This window comes from Tupaia chinensis, unplaced genomic scaffold (genome assembly GCF_000334495.1).
Source record: "Tupaia chinensis unplaced genomic scaffold, TupChi_1.0 Scaffold000147_1, whole genome shotgun sequence".
NCBI lineage: Eukaryota > Metazoa > Chordata > Mammalia > Scandentia > Tupaiidae > Tupaia > Tupaia belangeri.
This window is the reverse complement of record NW_006159617.1, coordinates 9,235,198-9,257,702: the sequence shown is the minus strand read 5'-3', so window position 1 is coordinate 9,257,702 and position 22,505 is coordinate 9,235,198. Positions and strand designations below refer to the sequence as shown.

At 40.1% G+C, this 22,505-nt stretch overlaps 1 protein-coding gene across 3 annotated transcripts in view; it reads left to right on the top strand.

The window, feature by feature from the left end:
* The window catches only part of PCSK5 (proprotein convertase subtilisin/kexin type 5), a 537,419-nt gene that overhangs the window by 95,961 nt on the left and 418,953 nt on the right, over positions 1-22,505 (top strand). For all 3 annotated transcript variants that reach the window (XM_014586632.2, XM_006145503.3, XM_014586633.2), the window contains exon 3: positions 15,712-15,825. In XM_014586632.2, coding sequence (XP_014442118.1) covers positions 15,712-15,825 — 114 coding nt within the window. The remainder of the gene's footprint in view (positions 1-15,711; positions 15,826-22,505) is intronic.

Genomic DNA, 22,505 nt, shown 5'->3' with positions numbered 1-22,505 from the left:
CATTACCTCTGGGGGATGATTTCTCACTTTCTGTCTCTCTGTCTCTCTTTCTTTCTGGTGAGCACATGCGCCCTATAGCAAAAACCTCTCCAAAAAATAAAAAAAATTAAAAAAAAAAGAAAGAGAGAGAGAAAGTGAGAAATAATCACTCTCCTTTCCCTCCATTGGGAGGATGACAATCCCCTCTCCTCCATTGTCCTCTGGGATTTTGGGGACACCCACACACACACACACCTGGCATGTTTTTTAAGCTGCTGAGTCCAGCATTAAAACTTATATCGCTGGCCTTATGGAATCCAGCACCTTAACCATCACACTACCAGCTGGCCCCCAAAACCCAACTCTTTTTCTTTCTTTCTTTCTTTCTTTCTTTCTTTCTTTCTTTCTTTCTTTCTTTTTTGGAGAGGTTTTTGCAATAGGGTACATGTGCATTCCAGAAAGACAGAGAGACAGAGACAGAAAGCAAGAAATCACCCCCCCCCAAGGGGATGGCCACACCGTAATAATCCCCTCTCCTTCATCCTCCACTTGGGATCTTGGGTGCACGCGCACCCGGTGTGAGTTTAAGCCACTGGGTCCAGGATTCGATCCACGGTCGACTACATGGGAGTCCAGCCATTACGCTAACTGCTGGTCCTGAAACCCAACTCTCAATCAGTTACCATCATGTCTTCATTTGCCTTATTTTGTAAATTCAATCTAATCCAAAGCAGCTGAGTAACTAAGGATTTTAGTTATGAGTCAGATATTTTTTTCTCTTTTTTTAAATTTGGAAATTTTCAGGCATTGAACTTTATGTGTTCTTAAATTACAAGTCAGAAGGTGCCTTTGAGGGAAAAAGGATTTCTGTCATTACTGCCAAGACTGTGCCCAAGAATTCTTTTGCATGTTTCAGGTTTTTATTATCCACTCATCAGACAATTCTCCTGTCATTTGCAGACTGAATGAGTTCTCTTAACCTATTTAAAAATGCTTCCAGTTGAGTAATGGAGGAACTCCTGACATTCCTTGCACAGGGGATAAAGGCTCCAGTGTGATACCATCCTCTGTCCTTTTCTCTTTTCTCTTTCTCTCACCTTTCACCCATAAAGCTTCTAGTAAAGTGTTTGATCAACCATGACAAATCTCCAGGAATTGAAATGTTGTGATGACCCAAAGGGAGAGGAAAAGGATGAACGTCCCTGACCCACTTCATAGCTAAGAGGATATTTCCAAAGGCAGCCACCTGCTCTATGGAAAGAAATGTGGGCACGGATTTACTCTACCAGGGTTCTTCTTTCAGGTCCTTTTCCGTCTTGTGGCCTAATCAAGTCACTTAACTTTGCTGTGCCTCAGTCTCCCCTCTGGTAAAAGGGTCATTTTTTCACAGGACAGTTAGGTGTTGTTAAGGAAACAACAGGTAGAATGCTTTTATTTTGCATAGCACATGAAAAATAAACAAGTAGTTATATGTTTAAATTATTATAATCAGTCATTTCTCTACCAGTTGGAAATCAGAGTAACTGGAAAGTAACAACGTACATTATTTATAACTTGGGTCTATGACAAAAACTTGGTTCGTCTATTGTGAACCCAAATCCACAGGTTCCTTATTGCAAATGTCAGGATTATTTTCTCCTTCTTTCTAGAGACTGAGAACTCTTATACTCAGACTTGATTTCCTTCTGTCCTTCCATGTTTGGAGATTGAAAAACAACTGGACTACCTGGGCCCAGCAGTTAGCGTAATGGCTATGTCGCTGGACTCCCATGTAGTCGATCTTGGTTTGCGTCCTGGACCCGGTGGCTTAAAACTCACGCCGGGCGCATATGCGTGCGTGCCAAAGATCCTGCGAGGAGAATGGAGGAGAAGTGACTGCGGCATGGCCATTCCCCCTGGGGGGGTGATTTCTTGCTTTCTATCTCTCTGTCTCTGTCTGTCTGGTGAGCACATGTGCCCTATAGCAAAAACCTCTCAAAAACAAAAAAAAAAGAAAAAAGAAAACAAAGGAAAAACAACTGGGCTACCAATGAGTCTTACACTGAAAAAGCAGTTAATAAAGTCACTGATTCTGCAAACCCTTGCAGATATCTCTGACCAAGGCACAGCCTGACTCTAGCCAGGGGGCTAGGGAACCATGAGATGCCTCCTGGATCCGCCCTGTGCCCTCGAGGCAAAATCCTCAGACTCCTCTACTTGGTTGTTTCAGTTTTCACTCTTTGCTTTCCCTCACTCTGTTTCTGAGCTGCTGTGTATCGTCCTAAATGAAGTCTCCAAGGCGTGAGTTTGGCAGGGGCTAGGTAGGTGCTGTGGTCAAGGCCAGCCCAGCCCCCACTCCTGCATTGATGGCCTGAATGTGCTTGAGTGGCACTCATTAGAGGGAAGGGTAGGTGGGGGCTGTGAGAATTAGCAACAGCCCCCTGGGTGCAGTAAACACGTGACATTTCCATTGACAGAACGGACTTTAGGATAAGCCATCCAAAACACACAGCATGAGAAAAGGGAGCTCCATGGGAGAGAGAGAGGCTGCTTCTGGGTCTTCAGGCTAGGAGAGTGTCAGGTTCGATGACAGTGACGAAAATGTGTTTTCTCTCTCCTTACTCCAGCTCAGTCTCAGAGCTGCCATGATTTTCTGTGGTGGGTATGGATTCTGTGTTCAGGGAGAGAGAGAGGCCGAGTGAAGGGATTTGGCGTTCTCTCTGACGTACATGGAGATCGACTTCCAGAATGCCAGGTGCTGGGATACCTCTCTCCTAAGGGCCTGCAGGAGTGCCAGCCTGCCGTCCTGCATCAGGCCCCTTTCAGATTTTCTGTGCTTTTCCCTGCAAGTTTTGTCAAGTATACCTTGCTGGAAGCTGGGACAGTGGTTTCTGAGGTGAGGGAAGAGCACTCATAGAGAAAACATTTGGTTTGCTTCAGGCAAGTGAATTTAGGGGACAAAAGGCCAATCCTTTTCCCATTTGCCCAGGGATTTTGGACAGTATTTTTCCCCGAAGCTGAAAGGCATGCTTCTCCCCAACCCTGACCAAAGTAGCTCTTTGCTGAATATTTCAGAGGGTGATGATGGTGTTTAAGAGCTGCCACAACTCCAGTAATTTTAGTTGCAAAACACCCCTGTCCTCCCTGCCAAGTGTAAGGTTAGAGTTTAGGAAAAAAAAAAATAGAATGGAAACCCAATTCAGAGACCTTCCCCCAAGGCTGACCTTTCTCATTTTATTTCTGCTGCTTGGAGTCATTATCCAGACTACTACTCACCAATGATTCCTCCTGCTTATTTATTTATGATTTTGAACTCTCTTTAGAATTTAAAAATGTAGGTTAAGAGGCAGCAGGTGGCACGGTGGTTAAGGGCACTGGACTCCCACATGGCTGACTGTGATTCGAGTCCCAGACCTGGTGGCTGGCTTTCTCGCTTTCTCTCTCTCGCTCTCCCCCACACTCTGTCCCTCTCTGGTCAGATTAAAATAAATAAATTAAGTTAAATTTTTAAAAAATTCTTAAAAAAAAAAGTATTTTAAGAGGCTGGAAAGTGGCATGGGGGTTAAGGCGCTGGACTCTCAAGTGACTGACTGTAGTTAAAGTTTTGGACCCAGCAGCTTACTTTCTCACTTTCACTTGTCCTTTCTCTGGTCAAACTTAAATAATAATAATAATAAGTAAAATCAAATATATATATATATGTATATATATATATATATATATACATATATATATATGTATATATATATTTAAATGTAGGATAACCTCAAAGGGACAGACAGCACTTGCAAGGATTTTATATATTTGTCCTAGAAGTTGCATATGTATCTTACAACAACAGGAGGGAAGAAAACATGGATTTTTAGCCAACTCAGTTTGATTCATAGAGCTAGAGCTTGCAGATGTAACAACTGGTAGTTCCAAGATTTTAAATCCTTACAATGAAGAGATTAAAAATGATGGGAAGGTTTTTAAAAATGAAGCTACCCAAGTGTTAAGAATACATATTATTGGTCATAAAAACAAAAAAAGAAAGAAAAAGCTGGGTCCAGACAGTGGTACAGCAGTAATGCAATGTTCTGGGAAGATGAGCCAGATGGGAAAGTTCCTGGTTCGCGTCTGGAGACCTCCCTGAAGAGCAGAGGGCACCTGCGTGTTTGTGGTCTAAGGCTGGCTGAGATTCCAGGGCTGGCTGAGACTCTGGAGCTGGTTGAGGTAGGGGTGTATTTCTCTGGGAAGACTCTGTTGGGGTTGCCTCTCTTTCTCTGTCGTTCCCACTCATGAAAGAAAGAAAGAAAGAACAAAAGGACGAAACAAAGAAAGAGAAAGAAAAGTAGATGAAAATAAAACTTGGAGTAATTTTGAAATTACATGCTCAAGTCACCCCTCCTCCAATTTTTGTACTGTAATGAAAGTCATAGCAGAAGGGTTGGTGGAAATCTAGAAACAAAAGTCATTGCCATTTATATTTAAATAACTAGAAGAATAAGACAGTATGTGCAGTGGAGCTGAATTAGTCACAAGGGAAGAGAGTTTCTCTTCATATGAATATTGCTTTCGTGATCATTGTTTGTGAACTATGGAATTAAGTGGTGTATTATGTTGAGAAGCAAGAAGCTGACATACTTTTTGATGTTTAGCAGATCACCCCATGTCCTCTGCTTGGAGAAATAATAAGAATGAGTGACTGCACTTTCCTTTGCCAGCATTTGCCTCTTTTTATATTAATCTCAGCTGAATTGAACAATTTCTCCGCTCTGTACAAAATAATGCTCCTCTTTGTATTCACTTGATATGTAACATGAGGGCATCCAATTTTTGCAAATACAGATCTGGGAATATCTTGAATGATTTGTGCACAGAGTTGTAGAATTGGCCAAAGAACCAAAATACATTAAATGATTAACACTTTGTTCTAAGATAAAATTGTCATTCTTGCAGACATCGAAAACTTTCACTCTACTAAGGGCTGAATGAGATGTAATGTATATTTACTTTGAATGTTGAACGGATTTTATTAATTACATTGCCTTGGCTTTCAAATTGCTTTGAGGGTGATTATTCAAAAGACAAATACATGTAGAATGAAGTCATGCCACTGTGTTTTTAATGCAGCGATAATCTTGATCCTGGAGTGAAGCTGGAGGGAATTATGTGCTGTCCCAATTCAACCCCTGTGAGGAGATTGCATTTAATCAAACGTGTGAACTTAACCCCAGGTGGCATTCAGACAGTAGAATTAGTTTTCGGTGCTTTAAGATTCCATTTCCTTTTAATACTTGGGCAATCAAAATTGTTTTGAAATTTCTTCTCGTTGCTTCAATTAATTGTCCTAAAATCTAAAATTGAAGAACTAAAAATGTAAGTTAGAAAGTGGAAAATTCTTTGGATATAATTCTTGCCATTCAACAAGTATTTAATGAGTTCACACACTGGTTCTTCCTTTTAATACCACAGCCTACTCCATGTGCTAGGCGTAGACATGCATGCATGTCACACAAACACACAACATAATTTTCTTCTTTCTTCTTTCTTTCTTTCCCCTAAAATTAAATATCTTACCCACCTATTGGCATGACTAGATATAAAGGAGCTCTATTTTTCCCCTAGAGGACAAATTAAACATGTCCCAAAGGATGGATATATTTGTGATAAATATAAAATAAGTGGTTTGCCTTCAGAGAGGATTGTTTTACTTTTTAATAATAAAGAGAGTGGGTAAGGGAGAGGAGAAAGCACCATGCTCCAGTGGGACCTGGTCATGCTTCAATCCCTTCTCTGCCATTTCTCCATCCTGCTGTTTATAAAATGACTGCTCGTATCTGCAATGATGTTCTAGGTTCTTGACCTGTGTCAACAATGACTTCTTTTCTGTGTTTATCCATTTTAAATTGTAGACACTGTCTTTTGCTGCTTCTGAGATTTGGACTGATAAGGTGGAGGAAATGGCTCCTTTTCAAAAGATAAAAATCTATAGAGGAGTAGGTTTCAATTGGAAGTCAGACAAAGAAGGTGTCGATGAAACCTTGAAAACAGAATTATATATAGAAAGAATGTATCTTTCATTGATATTTTTATTTATTTATTTGCCATAGGGCAAGTGCACTCACCAGAGAGAGAGAGAGAGAGTGTGTGTGTGAGAGAGAGAGAAAGAGAGAGAGAGACAGTGAGAGGGAGAGTTAGAAATCACTCTCTAAGGAGGATCACCCCACCACAATCCCTTGTCCTCTACTCTCCTCTCAGGATTCTGGTCACACAGGTACGCCTACCTGGTGTGAGTCTCAAGTTACCAGGTCTGGGACTCAAACTGTAGTCAGCCATGTGTAAGTCTAGCACTTTAAATACCACACCCCCTGCTGGCCCCTCTTCATTAATGTTTTGCATGTTATTCACTGCTTGTAATGTAATCGTCCTTGCACCACCACCTGTCTAAATACAAAATGTTGCATTATAATTTTGTAGGATTAAGTCTAGACTTCTGGCTTCTTTTTTTTTTTTTTAAGAATTATTTGACTTTATTTATTCATTTAATTACTTTAATTTGTCCAGAGAGGGATAGAGCAAAAGAGAGAGAGAGAAAAAGTGAGAAAGCTAGCCGCCAGGTCCAGGACTCGAACCATGGTCAGCCGTGTGGGAGTCCAGTGCCCTTAACCACCACACCACCTGCTGGCCCCTTGGCTTCTTTTTAGTATCTCCTTCTTTTTAAAATTTCCTGCTATTTGCTTTTAATAACTAGAAAACTTAGACATGCCTGCCAAGGAAATGTATTAATGAAGTGTAAAAAAAATCCATATATTGGGCCAACTGGTGGCATGATGGTTGAGGTAGCAGAATCCCATATTGTTGACTGCATATTTGAGTCTCAGGCATGGTGGCTTGAGAAACATGCCAGACATATATGTGTGTGTACCCAAATGCTAAAAGGAGAGATGGAGGAGAAGGGATTGTGGTATGACTGTCCCTCTTGGGGGTACTTTCTCACTTTTCCTCTTTCTTTCTGTCTCCTTCTGACAAGCACATGTGCCCTCTAACAAATTAATATATATCAATTTATCATTTATCTAGACTTGTTTATTGAGGGCCTATTGATAACTATTGCCCTTTGTACTAGAGCTACTAAATCCAAGTTTCTTTTCCCCCACAAAAGTAGAAGAAAAATGCAATGAAAATATTAGGGACTAAATACTATAGGAACTTCATTTGTATAGCATATTATTGTTTTATCCTCAACAGTAATGCCATTTTACAAATAAAAATATAGAAAATCAAAAATTGACTTGCTCAAGGTAGCCAGGCTAGTGATTGGTGGTAGTTTACCAACAACTTGGGTTGTTGTATTCCCATTTTGTTTTTTTGCATCACCCATCTGTGGCATAGTCTAGCCCAGCTCTACATCTTTGGGCACAGAGAGCATCCTGCTACTGTGATGTGTCTAAAGAGGATACACTAGATATTTAAAAATATAGCTCCAGAAATAACTACTTTGCTTTCATGAAATCTAATTGAATGTTAAATTGTTTTGCAAGAGTCATCAAGCTACAAGTATTATTATTATTTTCATGGAGCTGCAAAGGTGGTAATGTCCAAACTCAAAGAATTTGGTAATTCCAGGGCCAGCCAGGTGCCCTGGATGGATCCCACATGGCAGATCATGGTTTGAGTTCCTGACCCACTGACTTGAAAAACACCAGGCACATATGCATGCATGACCAAAATTCCAAGAGGAGAATGGAGAAAGGATTATGACTTTATCATCCCCTTTGAGGAGTGCTTTCTCACTCCCCCTCTATTCCTCTCTTTTTTCTCAGTAAGTGCATGCAAATACAGCAAATTAAAAAAAAAGAAAAACAATTAAGTAGCTCTATCTTCTACTACCATGTTCTACTCTCAATGCTGCACTAAACTGTAATTTATGCTTTGTATTTGAATGTTTCATACTTGGGATGTTTTCTATTCTAAAAGTCATTGTATAAGTTCTCTGTTGTCTAGATGACATTGCACCTCTGATTTTTACTGCATAGCTTAAAGGACAGAACGTGGACTAAATGTGTTCATAGTGGCTAGCATCACAAGGCTACCTACCCCACCTCGGTAGCAAGGTGGTCTTAACTAGGGCCTCATGCTTTAGAGGGCCTTGCTTGCCTATGTCACCTAAGTTTGTCTTTATCAGTGAAGGAGTGGAGGAGTTGTGCAAACTTTTTCTCCCTGAACCTAACTATGTTTCTCTTCTAGATCTTACTCCAAGTGCTAGGGGAGCCAGATGACTGAGAATTTGTTTCCATGATCTATGTGAGCTTCTTTTGTCTATCCATTGAGGGCAAAATGCATTCCCAATGGACCTGAGGGATTGCCTTAGCCATCTATGGACCACAGATAAGTTAACAATGGAAATACACAAACACAATGATTATTCTAAGTCTTTTGTATTAGCTAGTAACATTGCTTATAGTATTTTCTTTGAGATTTCTATGCAACTGGTTCCATATTATTCAAGATTCATTAAAATATCACATCTTTTTTTAAAGAGTACTTTCTTGACCACCTTACCTAAAACAGCCTCTCCCTTCATAGTCATTCTCTACCTTGTTAATTATTTACTTTTTGTATTACTTAACACTGTGAAAGTCTGTTAGCTACACTCTTAGTTATTTATATGTTTACTGTCTGACTTCAACTGCAATGGAAGTTGCCTGATGGTGGAGAATTGGTTATTTTGTTCACTACCATTCTGTAGTATCTAGAACAGTGCCTGGCATGTAGTAGCTTCACAATAAGTATATTTGGAGTGAATAGAAATATTGTGTAGTTGGAAAAGTGATGATGTACTTTTCTGTTTTTCTATGCAAAAATGCATCATGACTTTTCCAATGACCCAGTAAATAAGAGGGCCTTGAGCATGGGGAATAAATTTTACCAGTTTAAATGGATGCAGCCATTTGCCCTTTCACATTATATCAGAAGCTTGTGTGTGGGAGTATTAAAACAGGCAACAAATTTAAAAAAATTAAATTTATTTTTATTGTTTAATTTTTTTTCCTTTTTAATTTGCTATAAGGCACATGTGTTTGCTGGAGAGAGGAACAATTAAAATTTTAGAAGCATGTAAATAATAGTGGAGTAGTTTAAGGAGAGAAATATGATTTTAATTTTCCAAAAGTGGGTAATGTAGTTGGAACAATAATGCTATAAGTTTTTCCATTAAACAAAATATAGCAAGTTTAAATAGATAACATGTGTTTCTAAAATTATGTATCTCTTAAAGAAAGCCAACTAAAGATGTAATTTTATGACAGAGTTGTTTTCAGCTTGGCCTGTATTATCTTCTCTGACACTTCTGCATGTACATGCAGTATTTATTTCACAACTTCCTACTAAATGACCTTTCAAAAAGTATATGATTTTTTGTATTGCTGACCAGATGTATTGTCTAATAGCAGCCTCTGATGTTTGCAATCATCAAATAGGATTTCGAATGCCTGTTTCAAGCAAATCAAGCAAAAATTCTGTATTCAATAAAAAATAATGCTATATTTTGTTCATAGTAGCTATCTGACATAAGTAGAATTCAGAGAATAATGATTTGTTTTCCTTAAATATATGTCTTCATATGGCTTAAATAATATCAGTATCTAATAACTCACTAGTGAGGCCAGCAAGTGGCATAATGGTTACATTGATGGATTCTCACATAGTTGACCATGGTTCCCATCCTGGACCCAGCAGCTTAAAACTCATGCTGGGTGCGTTAATATGCATGCCTAAGACACCCAGAGGAGAATAGAGGAGAAGGGATTGCAGCATGACCATCCCCCCTGAGGGTGATTTCTCACTTTCTGTCTGTCTCTCTGTGTCTGTGTAGTAGAAGTTGCCTTCCTAGCCTGTATCCCTATTCCCTAGTCTTTCTTTAAGAAAGCAACCAGTGTTATCGGTTTGTATGTGTGTGTTTGTGTGTGTGGAATCATGTCAAAGAGATGCGAAAGTTGTATATGCTTTACGTACTGTATACTGTTTTCTTTTTCTTTTCTCCACTTTGGACTACATCAAGAAATTGTTCTCTGTCAGAAAGTAAAGTCTATTTGATTCTTTTTTGTGGTTACATTGAACTCCATTGTATTGGTGTGTCATTATTTATTTAATTAATTCCTATTGATATGTATTCAGATTGTTTATGATTTTTAGTTGTCACTAGCAGCGTTTTAGTAAATAGCCTTTGCATAGTCCTATGTGTAAATAAATACATAAGATAAACTCCTTAAAGTAGAATTAGGTCTTTTGTCATTTTAGGTATTGTCCAATTGTCCTTCATAGAGTTGTACAACTTTACGTTCTCCTCAGCATTATGTGAGAACGACTGTTTTCTCATGCCTCCACTAACTGTACGTTAGCAACCTTTACCTTGTTTATAGCTGGGAGGTGAAAAGTGGTATGTTGGTTTTAATTTGCTTTTGTCTTAATATGCATGAAGCTTGAGTGTATTTTATATGTTTAGGAAACATGATTTACCTTACCAGAGATTTTTTGTATTCCTATCCTTTTGTATCCTATCCACTTTCTTATTGAATTGTTCTCTTATTGATTGCAGGAACCCTTTACTTATTAGGAAAATAGCCATTTTTCCAGGAGAGGAGCCATAAACCTTTTTTAGTTTGTTTTTTACCTTGCTTTTGAATTTTATGTTTGCCATGCCAAATTTACATTATTTTTTATGTAGTTAAATTAGTTAATTTTTCTAAATCACCTTTTTGCTTTATATCATACTTAAACAAACATTTCCTATCCTAAGACTTGTAATCTCTCTATTTCTTACTGTATGCTTATGGTTTTGTTTATTTTTATATGTAAATATTTGATTCACTTGAAATTGCTTTGATCTAAGATGTGAAAATGGCTTCAAATAAATTTTTGTTTTTTAGTTGGTTGTTTTTCTAACATTTGTGAAGTAATTTGTTTTTCCTCGGCAATTTAGAATAGCAGTATTATCATATACTATATTTTTATATATTTTGTGTCAATTTCTTGACTTTCTATTCTGTTCCATTGATATATCTATAGACATATGCTATTAGTATATGTTTTAATCATTACAATTAATATATTCTAGTATCTAAAGGGTTGAGTCCCTCTCACTGCCAGATAAATTTTTAAAGTAACACCATAATTTGTTTCCCATTATATTGGGTCATCAGAAAAGTTATGATGCATAGAAAAATATGTCATAACTTTTCCAACAGATCCAATATTTATAACATATATCTTTATATAATAAGTTTTTTCTCCTGTTGCCTAACCCCAGGTATAGTATTAGGATGTTGATAAATTCTAAAACAGTACAATACAAGTTTAGCTGAGATAGAGGAACAGGCTTCCCATGATTACCAATTAATGTATTTTGCTTTACAAGTGAAATCTGATGAAAGAGAACATCTTTAGAAGCAAATATATTCCTTGTACTTGTTTGTTAGAAGGGAGAGAGTGCTGTAAGTACAGAGAGTGAGCTTCCCCAAACCATGGAGCACGTGGCACAATGAAATTAATGGAGGGCAGACGGATGACTTCAGTTTCCGTGGTTTTTACACTCTAGATTAACTGTATGGGGAATAGAACTTTAGAAGTTAAACCAGTTAGAGAAAGCAGACAGCTATTCTCTTTTTCTCACCATAGCTTTATGAAAATGAATTTTTAAACGTCTTTTCTTTGCATTGGCCTTCTTGGCAAGAAATAAAGTCTGTATAAAGCATTACCTCTGAGTTTTTTCCTTAAAGAGCTCAAGGATAGACATATGGGTAATAGTTTAAAAATATAAATACGGTCTTTCCAGTCATAGAAACCTTCCGATCCAAGAGGCGTTTTTCCCGCTTTCTAAAAAAAAAAAAAAAGTGGAACTGTAGACTCATACCCATAAAGCACCAAGCAAAATACATGGTATGGGACACTAAAAAAACCCACGAGCCTTTTCTTGATTATTGCTGCCCTGTGATCAGACAGGGTGACTTCTAGTCACATCTAGACGCCAAGTTTCTGTGCCACCTTCTAGCCACCAAGCCCTGTAACTAAGCATTTTTGTCTGGTGAAATTACAGAAGAGATGATGTTTGGTGATAATTTGTTCTATTTTAGTGCCTGTAGTTCATCTAGGAAAATGACTCTCACTTGGTTTTCTCACGTAACTTATTCCGTTTGTCTATCTGCATGTGTGCCTAGGGAGAGATGTGTGCTTACAGCGTCATGGTAGAAACGATGATCTATCCCACCCCACCTCACCTCCCACCCCACCCCCCACTTGTAGACCATCCTGACTTCTAAGAGTTTATCAGGTCCACACCAGGGGAGATTTGACACTTTCTGGTTTGTGCACACAGATAGGTTGGCAGTTTGGAATTTATGAAGGCTCTGTTAGGAAAAGCCACTGCCAATATGGGATTAGTTTTGAAAAAAGTTCTGTCTGAACAGATCTGCAGCCTTCTTTTTTTACCAAGCACGCAAATAGGAGGAATCTTTAAAAAGTTCGTGGAAAATATGTATTACAAGAAAACTCTACAAACTCGTTGTGTGTGTGTCAAAGTAAAGCCATATTTTAATTCCATTTTCCATGAGCTTTTTTGAAGTCCCCACATTGGAACAGCATCAACCTTAATGGGGTAAGAATTATAGAAAGTAATATAAAATAAGGGCTCCAAATAGAAGTGGCATAGTCAACCTTGTCATGATGGTCCATGTCAGATGTCATTCATGGAGATAATTATATCTTTATGAAGTGGGGAATCGTGGCAGACTTGCCAAATTTTCCTGGTAGAATGTAAGTCCTTCAAAGGTAAAGACATTTCTTACTCATCTTTATATTTCCAGTGCAGTGCCTGGTATTTGATGTTTAGCGAATGAGTAAATGAATGTGTGAAACTCATTCCTTGTTAAGATTGTGTGAAATAAAGAGGTAAAATCGTTCCTGGAGGCAGAGTATGTGTCTGTGTGTCCATCCTCGCTGCCCTCTTTAGTCGAGGACATCTTTTCCTCCAGTGATCTTTAATCAAGTAGGCGAGAGAGGTTTGCAATCTTTGCTAAATGAGTGGATAGAGAATTACAGCAGTGGACAGCAAAGCCCCTCCTCCCACTCAATTTTCTTTTGTTTTGTTTTTATTATTTTGTTTTGTTTTGTTTTATTATTATTTTGAGAGAGAAAGAGAACCCCCAACAGGCTGGATGCTGTGACACACTCCCAGCCTCAGCCAGCCCTTGGTCATGAGCACACACATGTCCAGCATATGCAGGGAGGTCTCCAGACTTGAAGCTGGCACCCTTCCATGTGGGTCAGCTTCACAGTGCATTCTGCACCACTGTCGAGTGTACTGGGGAGCACATTCAATTTTAAATTCTTTTGTGTTGAGTAGGGACAAATGGTAGAAGAGAACATTTTTAGAGCATTGGGACTAAATTAGCTATAACCAGAAGAAATCAAATAAGGAAATATTTAGAAATAAGTATTTAAGAATGCCATCAAGGCTGTTACTGCATTTGAGATACCTCACTGAGCCTGGCATATCTTATTTTTATATTACCATAGTAATAACCCATTAAAAAATCCCCATACATACATTTACCATTAGGTTATAAAGCCTATATTAAATTCAAGGTTTCTAAGCACTTTTTATTTTTTTTTAAAAAAGTATGTATTTATATCTTTTCAAAGAGAGAGAAAGAGATAGTGGCCCTTCACAGGGTCCTTCTAAGCAGTGACCTCCCCTTCCCCTCAGCCTTACAGCCAGCCAAGATCACTTGTGTGCCCAGTGTGTTCAGGTCAGCCCAGGATCCAAACCAGGGGCCTTCTCGATGCTTCAGTATCATTTGTATCCCCCTACTGCTTGTGTCATTGCAATTAGGTCCCCCGTTTCTTTGTTTTAAGCAAAGATAATGACTATATATTAATTTTTTTTCTCGAACGAAGCAGGTTTGAATTTTAGAACTAGATTGGATCTTATAGCTTAGGAAATTAAGTAATTTTCATTCTGTGACACAGATAAAACTAGGGCTTTGGGTTTCTGATACCCAAAAAATTTGTGCTCTGGGAGCATTTGATCTCAGGAGATTTTAAAAATTTGGATATGATCTCAGAATACTTAAAGAATCTGATGCATAGTGTATGAAGGATCTTAAACTGTGGTGCATGTGTCAAATCCAGTCAGTTTTTGTACATAAAGATTTATGGGAACACAGTCACACCCATGTATTTGTGTGTTGTCTATGGTGCTTCAATGGCAGAATGAGTAATTGTTTCAAAGGCCATGCTACCTGCAAAGCCTCAAATATTTATTAGCTGGACCTTTTCAGAAAAACTTTTTTTTTTTTTTTGAGAGGTTTTTCACTATAGGGCGCATGTGCTCACCAGACAGACAGAGAGAGACAGAAAGCGAGAAATCATCCCCCATGGGGGATGGTCATGCCGCAATCCCTTCTCCTCCATTCTCCTCTCGGGATCTTGGGCACGCACGCACATGCGCCTGCGTGAGTTTTAAGCCACCGGGTCCGGGACGCGAACCGCGGTCGACCACGTGGGAGTCCAGCGACATAGACTAGGGCTTTGGGTTTCTGATACCCAAAAAATTTGTGCTCTGGGAGCATTTGATCTCAGGAGATTTTAAAAATTTGGATATGATCTCAGAATACTTAAAGAATCTGATGCATAGTGTATGAAGGATCTTAAACTGTGGTGCATGTGTCAAATCCAGTCAGTTTTTGTACATAAAGATTTATGGGAACACAGTCACACCCATGTATTTGTGTGTTGTCTATGGTGCTTCAATGGCAGAATGAGTAATTGTTTCAAAGGCCATGCTACCTGCAAAGCCTCAAATATTTATTAGCTGGACCTTTTCAGAAAAACTTTTTTTTTTTTTTTGAGAGGTTTTTCACTATAGGGCGCATGTGCTCACCAGACAGACAGAGAGAGACAGAAAGCGAGAAATCATCCCCCATGGGGGATGGTCATGCCGCAATCCCTTCTCCTCCATTCTCCTCTCGGGATCTTGGGCACGCACGCACATGCGCCTGCGTGAGTTTTAAGCCACCGGGTCCGGGACGCGAACCGCGGTCGACCACGTGGGAGTCCAGCGACATAGCCATTACACTAACTGCTGGTTCCCGAAAAACTTTTTCAATCCTTTAGGTTTCATCCGTAGGATGAAATATTACCTTAAAAAATTAACACTATTGAGGCAAGTCTCAGTTCATAGCACATAGTGATTAAATGCTGTGTGGAAGGAGCTATATCTCACATCACTGATGGTGGTTCAAATCCTGACTTCCTCTCCCATATGGAATCTGAAAGATATGCCTGGCATGCATGCTGGAGACCCTGATGGGACTGTGGAATGGAGGAGGGTTGCATTGTGAACAGGCCCCAAATGGGAGGGGAGAGGAACTTCCTCTCTCTCTTTCTCTCTAGCATGTAGACTCTCTGGCATTAAGAAATTGAAGTTTGTAATAGTGAGTAAAATATGCTTTCTGAAAAAGCCTAGATAATTGTCAAGAGATAGAAATGATCTGTCTATAAGAGACAGAAAAATCTGCTTGTATTAAAAATGAAGAACTGAGTTTCTAAAGAATCTCTAAGCTCGTGGACTCAGAGATTTACTTGCCACAGTGAAGGAAGCCTGTGGCTTAAGTAGCACTGACTCAAGATGGGAAAAACCTCAACTCGTCATTTCTGCCATGGTAATTCTGACGGAACTTAACATTCACTCAGTGTCCTCCTTCTTGGCAGGTGGAGTGGATCCAACAGCAAGTTGTAAAAAAACGGACAAAGAGGGATTATGACCTCGGTCGTGCCCAGTCTACCTACTTCAATGATCCCAAGTGGCCAAGCATGTGGTATATGGTGAGTTTGCTAAGGAAGCCTATTGGGGCCAGGTCATCCAGTTTTGTTTTGTGTGGGAATGTCTGCTACACTGGGGAGACAGAGACATAGTGACCAAGGACTTTGTCCTGTTTGAGCACCTGCCATTTGAGATTAGTTAATGGCCTGTGATGTTTTCTGGATCTTTTATGAACTTAGCTCTTTGCTTTTAAGGAGAAGGAGAAGGAAACTCTAATTCACAGAAATTCTATTTGAAAGCTTACTTTGTAAAGAACTTTCTTAGTTTCTGAGCTTTCTGAGTTTCTAAGTTTCTAAACTTTCTACGTTTGGGCCAGAGGATGGAAAAATATCGTAAGCCGCAGATTGCCTAGACCTATCAATGTATCGTGTTAGCTTCTGATATACTCCAGACTAATCTGGTTAGTGGATGCTTGTTTTTGGAAATCGTTGAAACAACTCTGCTGGCTGGTAACAAACTCCTGGTATATGTCCTCCACTGTTTGCCTCTCACTTTAGGTAATAGTTTTTAAAAGTAGACCATAAAAAAATGAGTTGGAAAGTGTTTGACTTATAACTAGTTCGGTGTTCAAGCAAAAGATTTTACAGTGAGAGAAATTTACCACGTTGGGCAGAATGCTCTTCCAGTTCGCTTGACATTGCCTGCTTTGAAAACACACTTCCTTAGGCTATTAAGTTCATGATCATTGAGAAATGGATTCAAGTAAGTTACTTTTTCTTAATCGTGAAATGTAGTAGGTTGTCAGAAAAGTCATGATGTATTTTTGCATAGAAAAACATGAAAAAAATACATCATGACTTCTCTCTCTCTCTCTGTTTTTAAAAGAGAGGTGCTATGGGTCATATGTGCTCGCCGAAAAGACAGAGAGATAGAAAGTGAGAAATCACCTTCTGCAGGGATGGCCACACCACAACCCCTTCTCCTCCATTCCTCTTTGGATCTTGGACACGCATGCACACATGTCCCGTGTGAGTTTAAGCCTTCAGATCCAGGACTCGCACCGCGGTCACCTAGGTGGAAGTCCAGTGACATAACCATTATGCCATCTGCTGGTCCCACGTCATGATTTTTCTGATGACCCAACATATATCACTGATTTGCTCTACATATAATATGTAAAAAGCCCTTTCTTTTCCTTTCCTTTTTCTCAAAGATAATATACTGCTAAACACCACCAGTTTACATTCCATTACACTATTTTATTGTTTGCAATCTCCATCCCTCCTTCTCTGCAGAATGTCTCCAGACTAAAGGAAGGAGATGAATCCATAGCATTCCTATAGCTGCCTCATGCTCACCTGGCTTCTTGTCTGTCATTCCCATTCCGTCTTGCTCTCCCTGCCCTTCCTCACCTCCCATCTTCAGAGCCCACACCACAACTGGCTGCCCTGGGAAGTCACCTCCATGTCCTCATCTGTTGTCATTTCCATTCCTGTGGTATCCTGAGCCCTCTGCCCTGCTGTTCATGGCGTCAGTCACTTGGCACTTTGTAGTCTACTTGTTGGTTTTGTATTTAAACTTCTCTGTTAGACTGAGGGAGAGCGCTTGAATGCATGTTGTGCATCTTTTCGGTTTTGTTTGTTTCTTTGTTTGTTTTTTACACCCCCTCCCCCGCCCAAGAACCTAACCCAGCACCTTGCAATGCTGGGAATTTGTGTTTAGTTGGAGGTGGATGAATATGGAAGCGTGAATATATTTCTTCTGATTTCCTTTTTGTGGGTCCTAGCCATGATATATTTTGGACCCTAAACAGAATTTCACATACAAAAAAGCTCTCCCATGTTTAAGGGGGAAAAAAGAGGGAGCCATAACACTAAGTCAAGGAGAAGCGGGAGTCTAAACATCTTTTAAATAGGAATCACCTGGGGCGACAGGAAGACCTATGATAGCTGATTAGCTCTAAGTCCAAGAGAGAGCCAGCCAAAGGGAAAGCATGGAGTAAGTGTTGGCAGGAGCTAAGGAGTTTGGTCAGCACTGACAAAATGGTAAGAATGCAGTGGGACTAAGAGCCAGGATGGAAGTAGGCCAGCCACCGTGGTGCAGTGGTAATGCCATTCTCCATGATGCTGTGGCCTTATGGGAAGTCCTAAGTTTGTATCCTGAGGTCCCCCTGTGCATACCAGGTAAGCTCGTATGTGCCCATGGTATGGATCTCTCTTTCTCTTTCTGTCTCCCTCTCTCATGGAAGAAATAAGTAAATACACATTAAAAAATACAGAAATAGGATGAAAGCAAAAATGCCTCTATTACCACTATTTATAAAATGAGGGTGAGGGAGACCTACCTTACCTTATGTTTCCTTCTTGCAGGAAAGAGCCAGATTGCTGACTGCTCATGTCCCAGTGGATGATGGACATTTATGGCAGCCTGCCCTGCTGTTCTCATTGCTTTAGCAGGGTAGGCTGGGCCCTCAGAGGAACCAAGGCTGAGGCCTTTGCACCTCGGCTAGCCTGGTGACTGAGGGTCTCAGTGCCTACAAAGTGAGATCTCTTTACTCTAAAGAACCACAGTTGTTTTTGTTGTTGTTGTTATTCTTTTTTGTTTCTTTTTTTTTTTCTTGGAATTTCTCTTTCTGACATTAGGAATGACTGAGAGAAGTGCTTTTGCTTGGTCAGTTAAATGTTGGATGTTTTAGGACACCTAACTGATAATAATAATTCAAATAGGCAGCATTTATTGAGCACTTTTCTAATGAAGTGTGATAAAGCACACATTGAATATTGGTCCTGTGTTAAAGTAGAAATCCAGGGGCCATCAGGTGGTGTGGTAGTTAAGGCACCTGGATTTCACACAGCCAAGTGCTAGATGGTGTCACAGACTGTTATGTGTGCTTGTGTTAGGTGCACATGCTTGTCCACAATCCAGATGGAGAATGGAGGAGAGGAGACTGTGGCATGACCGTCCTCCCTGGCGTGAGTGGGGGAGCAGTGATTTCTCACCTTCCTTCCTTCTTTATTTCTCTCCAGTCAGCACATGTACCCTGTAGCAAACATGAAGGAAGAAAAGAAGGAAGGAAGAAGAAAAGGAAGGAAGGAAAGAAGGAAGGAGGGAGGGAAGGAAGAAAGAGAGAGAGAGAAAGATAGAGAGATGGAATCTGAGGCTCATGAAACTTAGGTAACTCGCTTAAGATCACTGAGCCTGAGAGAGACAGAATGGAGAAACCCAAGCTGGCAGGGCATGCCAGAGCCCACAGGTCTAGCCTGGAATCTCATTCTCACCTTTTAACTATTCACAAATATGAGTAGAAGACACTATCCCTGTCCACTAGGAGTGATAATATTTCCACAGTAAAATGACAAAAACCTGAGCCAGTAAATAGGGTGCCAGATAGGAAGAACAAAATATCTTAGGGCTAACCAGAGCACTTCGAAGATGTTAGATGATTACTTTTCCTGTAACTAGAGAGATGGGAGCTAGGTTACGTTTCTTACATCTGTCTGTTAGGAGTACTATTTCAGAAGGAGAGTTGGGACTCTGCACACCTGGATCCAAGTCCCCATTGATTCACTTAGTATATGTGGTTGACATTAAACTGTCAACTGCAGCATATGAATATCTAGCTCTTAAGTATGAGGTAACTATTGCTGTACAACAAAATACCATCTAACTTAGGTGTTTATTTTTCATTTCCTTCATGGGAGAGAGAAGGAGAGATACAAGGATCCTCAGCAGGGCCTCATGCTGCAATTTCTTTTCCCCCTGCTTTCCCAGCAGCCAGGACCCTGGCTGTGCTCACTGGACATACAGACAGGTTGGTCAGGGAACCAGACACCCAGTCTCCCATATGGATCCAGCAACTCTTGAGCAGCACATTACCACTCTGCGGCTGAGCCCTCCCACAGAAATTATTTTTAAAACAACAATTACTTCATGGGTTCTGCAGATCAGGAATGCAGACAGGGTCCAGTGATGATAGCTTTTCTCTGTCCTGTGATGTCTGGGGCGTCAGCTGGAAGACTCAAAGGCTAGATGAGAGTGGAAAGGTCTACTCCCAAGGTGGTCAAGTCATGTGGCTAGCAAACTGACTCCTCACCTCAGGGCTGCTTGCATGTCCACTTGCTATGGCACTGGCATCCCCCAGGCAAGGGAACCAAGAGGTTGTGTTAGAAGTGGTGACGTGTTTTACGATCTCATCTCAGAGGTTACAGACAGCTATTACCACTGTAGTCTTCTATTGGTCACATGTGTCAGCGCCGATTCAGTGTGGAAGGAGACTACACAGGGGGCCATGTACTAGGAGGTGAGGATTGTTGGAAGCCATCTGGGAGGCTGCCTACCACAGTGAAGTGAAATATTGCCTAAGAAGTCTTGAGCACACTGCCCGACACTAGAAATTTTCGCCCTCGATAAATCAGAGTGGTTATTATTCTCTGACTTCTTAATTATAATATAAGCTGTTTCCTTTTTAGTCATTGAATAAATTGCTACTAGTCAAAAAAGGGTGAGATCCATGCCCATTCCTCAGAGCACATTTGGTAACACGTTACTGACAGAGCCGAGGCAAGGTGCTGCTTTCCTTCTTCCTTCTTCTGAGCCCCACGCCCCACTGCAGTGCTTTTGACCTCCATAGGTCCTGCCTTCAGCTCATTAGCCTGGGCCCGTTTCTGTCATTCTATATTTATCACAGGAGAATGGAGATTAAAGAATGGCATGAAGTGTGCCTGAGTGTCTCTTTTAATTAGTTTAAAAGCTTTGCCCATGTTGCTCCTCCCCTTGGAAACTGGTGTGCGAAACCATTATGTCTAGCCTTGAGGCTTGGGCAGTATATTCAGGGAAATGTGCATTCATGAGAGTTTATTATGGAGATGATGGCTGTGTAATTACTCTTCCGTCCTGACATAACTGTGTTGAAGTTTCCAAGAGCTAGAGGGCCCAGTCCTGGAAATACAACTCATTTCTGGCTTAATTGACAAACTTCTACATCTCTTCTTTGTTAAGCATGGTGCCAAGCACTGAACGTTTAGAAAACTTGATTCCTACCCCCTAAGAAGAAGGAAGTCATATATAAGCTCTGAAGCAATCTGGCTAGACAGGCAGCTCCTCCCCAAAATTCCCTGGGATCATTTCCATACATCTATCCACTGCTCCCTGGGCCAGGGATAGTAATTTCTGCTTGCAAGGCTGCTTCTTTCTTTGGAATCTCCTGAAGAACTTTTAAGGATATCCAAGCTTGGACTCTACTTTCGGGCATTCTTTATGCTTTGGTATGGAGAGGGACGCGGACAGTGGAATTTTTGTGAGAACTCCCTGGGTGATTCTAATGTGCAGCTGTGGTAAATGCTCAATAAATGCTAATTGAATAAATGGATGAGCAAACTGGAAAGAAAGCAGTCTGCGATCACCTCCACAGAAGAGATAATAATTGTTTGGATTTAGAGAGTATTTAGTAAGTGTCAGGTATTTTGAAAGCCTGCACATATCTGAAAACCTGCAAGTGTTCTAGGGAGTCAGGAGCTATTACCATGTTCATTTTATAGATGAGGAAATTAAAGCATAGAAAAGTTAAATAACTTCACAAAGCTCACACCATTTATCAAGAGCAAACATTGATGGTTAAGCCCAGTCACTCTGTTACTGGAAACAGATTCCAACTTCTACTATATCATGATTCTTTTTGTAAAGAATTACTTAACTTTATTTACTATTATTATTATTATTATTTAATTTTCTATAAGGCATGTGTGCTCATGCTTTCTCACTTTCCCATGAGAGGGGAAATGAGAAAGCTAGCCTCCAGGTCTGGAATTTGTACTATGGTTGGCCATGTGGGATTCCAGTGCCTTAACTGCCACACCACCTGCTGGCCCGTACATCATGATTCTTAAAGGAGCAGGCATCAGAATCACCAGAAGGACTTCTTAAAACAGATTGCCACCAATCTCTCGTCCTTCTCCCAGCATAGAGCCCGGGAATTTGCATTTCTAATAGGTTTCCAGTTGATGCTGGTGCTGGGATCCAACAACCCCATTGAGAACCATCTGCTCCACTGTCCTTTATAGACAAGGTTATGTGAGCACAGCCTGAGCCCGTCTCTCAGTTATCAGGCTGGGGAAGAAGGCATGGGGCATTTTAAAGCACACATAGTCAATTTAACTTTTTCTTGTTCTTATACATTTTTCTGACTGAAGAAATTTTCCATTTGGAAAGTTGGCAGCTTTAATATGAGAAAATATTTTCAGTTTACCTGCACTGATTGAAAATACCCTTGGCTTATATATGTTTTTCAGACTGTTCCAGAGACAAAGGATATCTGATAGGCACGGGCATGAGAATTTGGCCAAGTCTCTGGGAACTCTGTAATAGAATTGGTTTCCACATGCCCAGCCGATACCATGAACCATTTTTATACTAAAAAAAAAAATATAGTTTGACTTTAGAGAAAGCAAGGTTAAATACAATCTTCCCGCAAGGATCTAGAATGCCAACTGAGCGAGTTAGGGAGTTTACTATTTCCAAAGCTACTATAAATACTAAAGGCATACCAAAAGTTTAAGGTATACCACAGATGCCTGCCAACCCACCCTGAAACTAAGGTATGTATAAGTATAAGAAGGGTCTTCAGAAAGTTCATGGGAAATAGAATTAAAATAGGAGCTTAATTTGGCACAAACAATTTTCGAAATCCATGCATAGTTTTTTTTTTTTTTTTTGAGAGGTTTTTGCTTTAGGGGCCCTGTTCTCC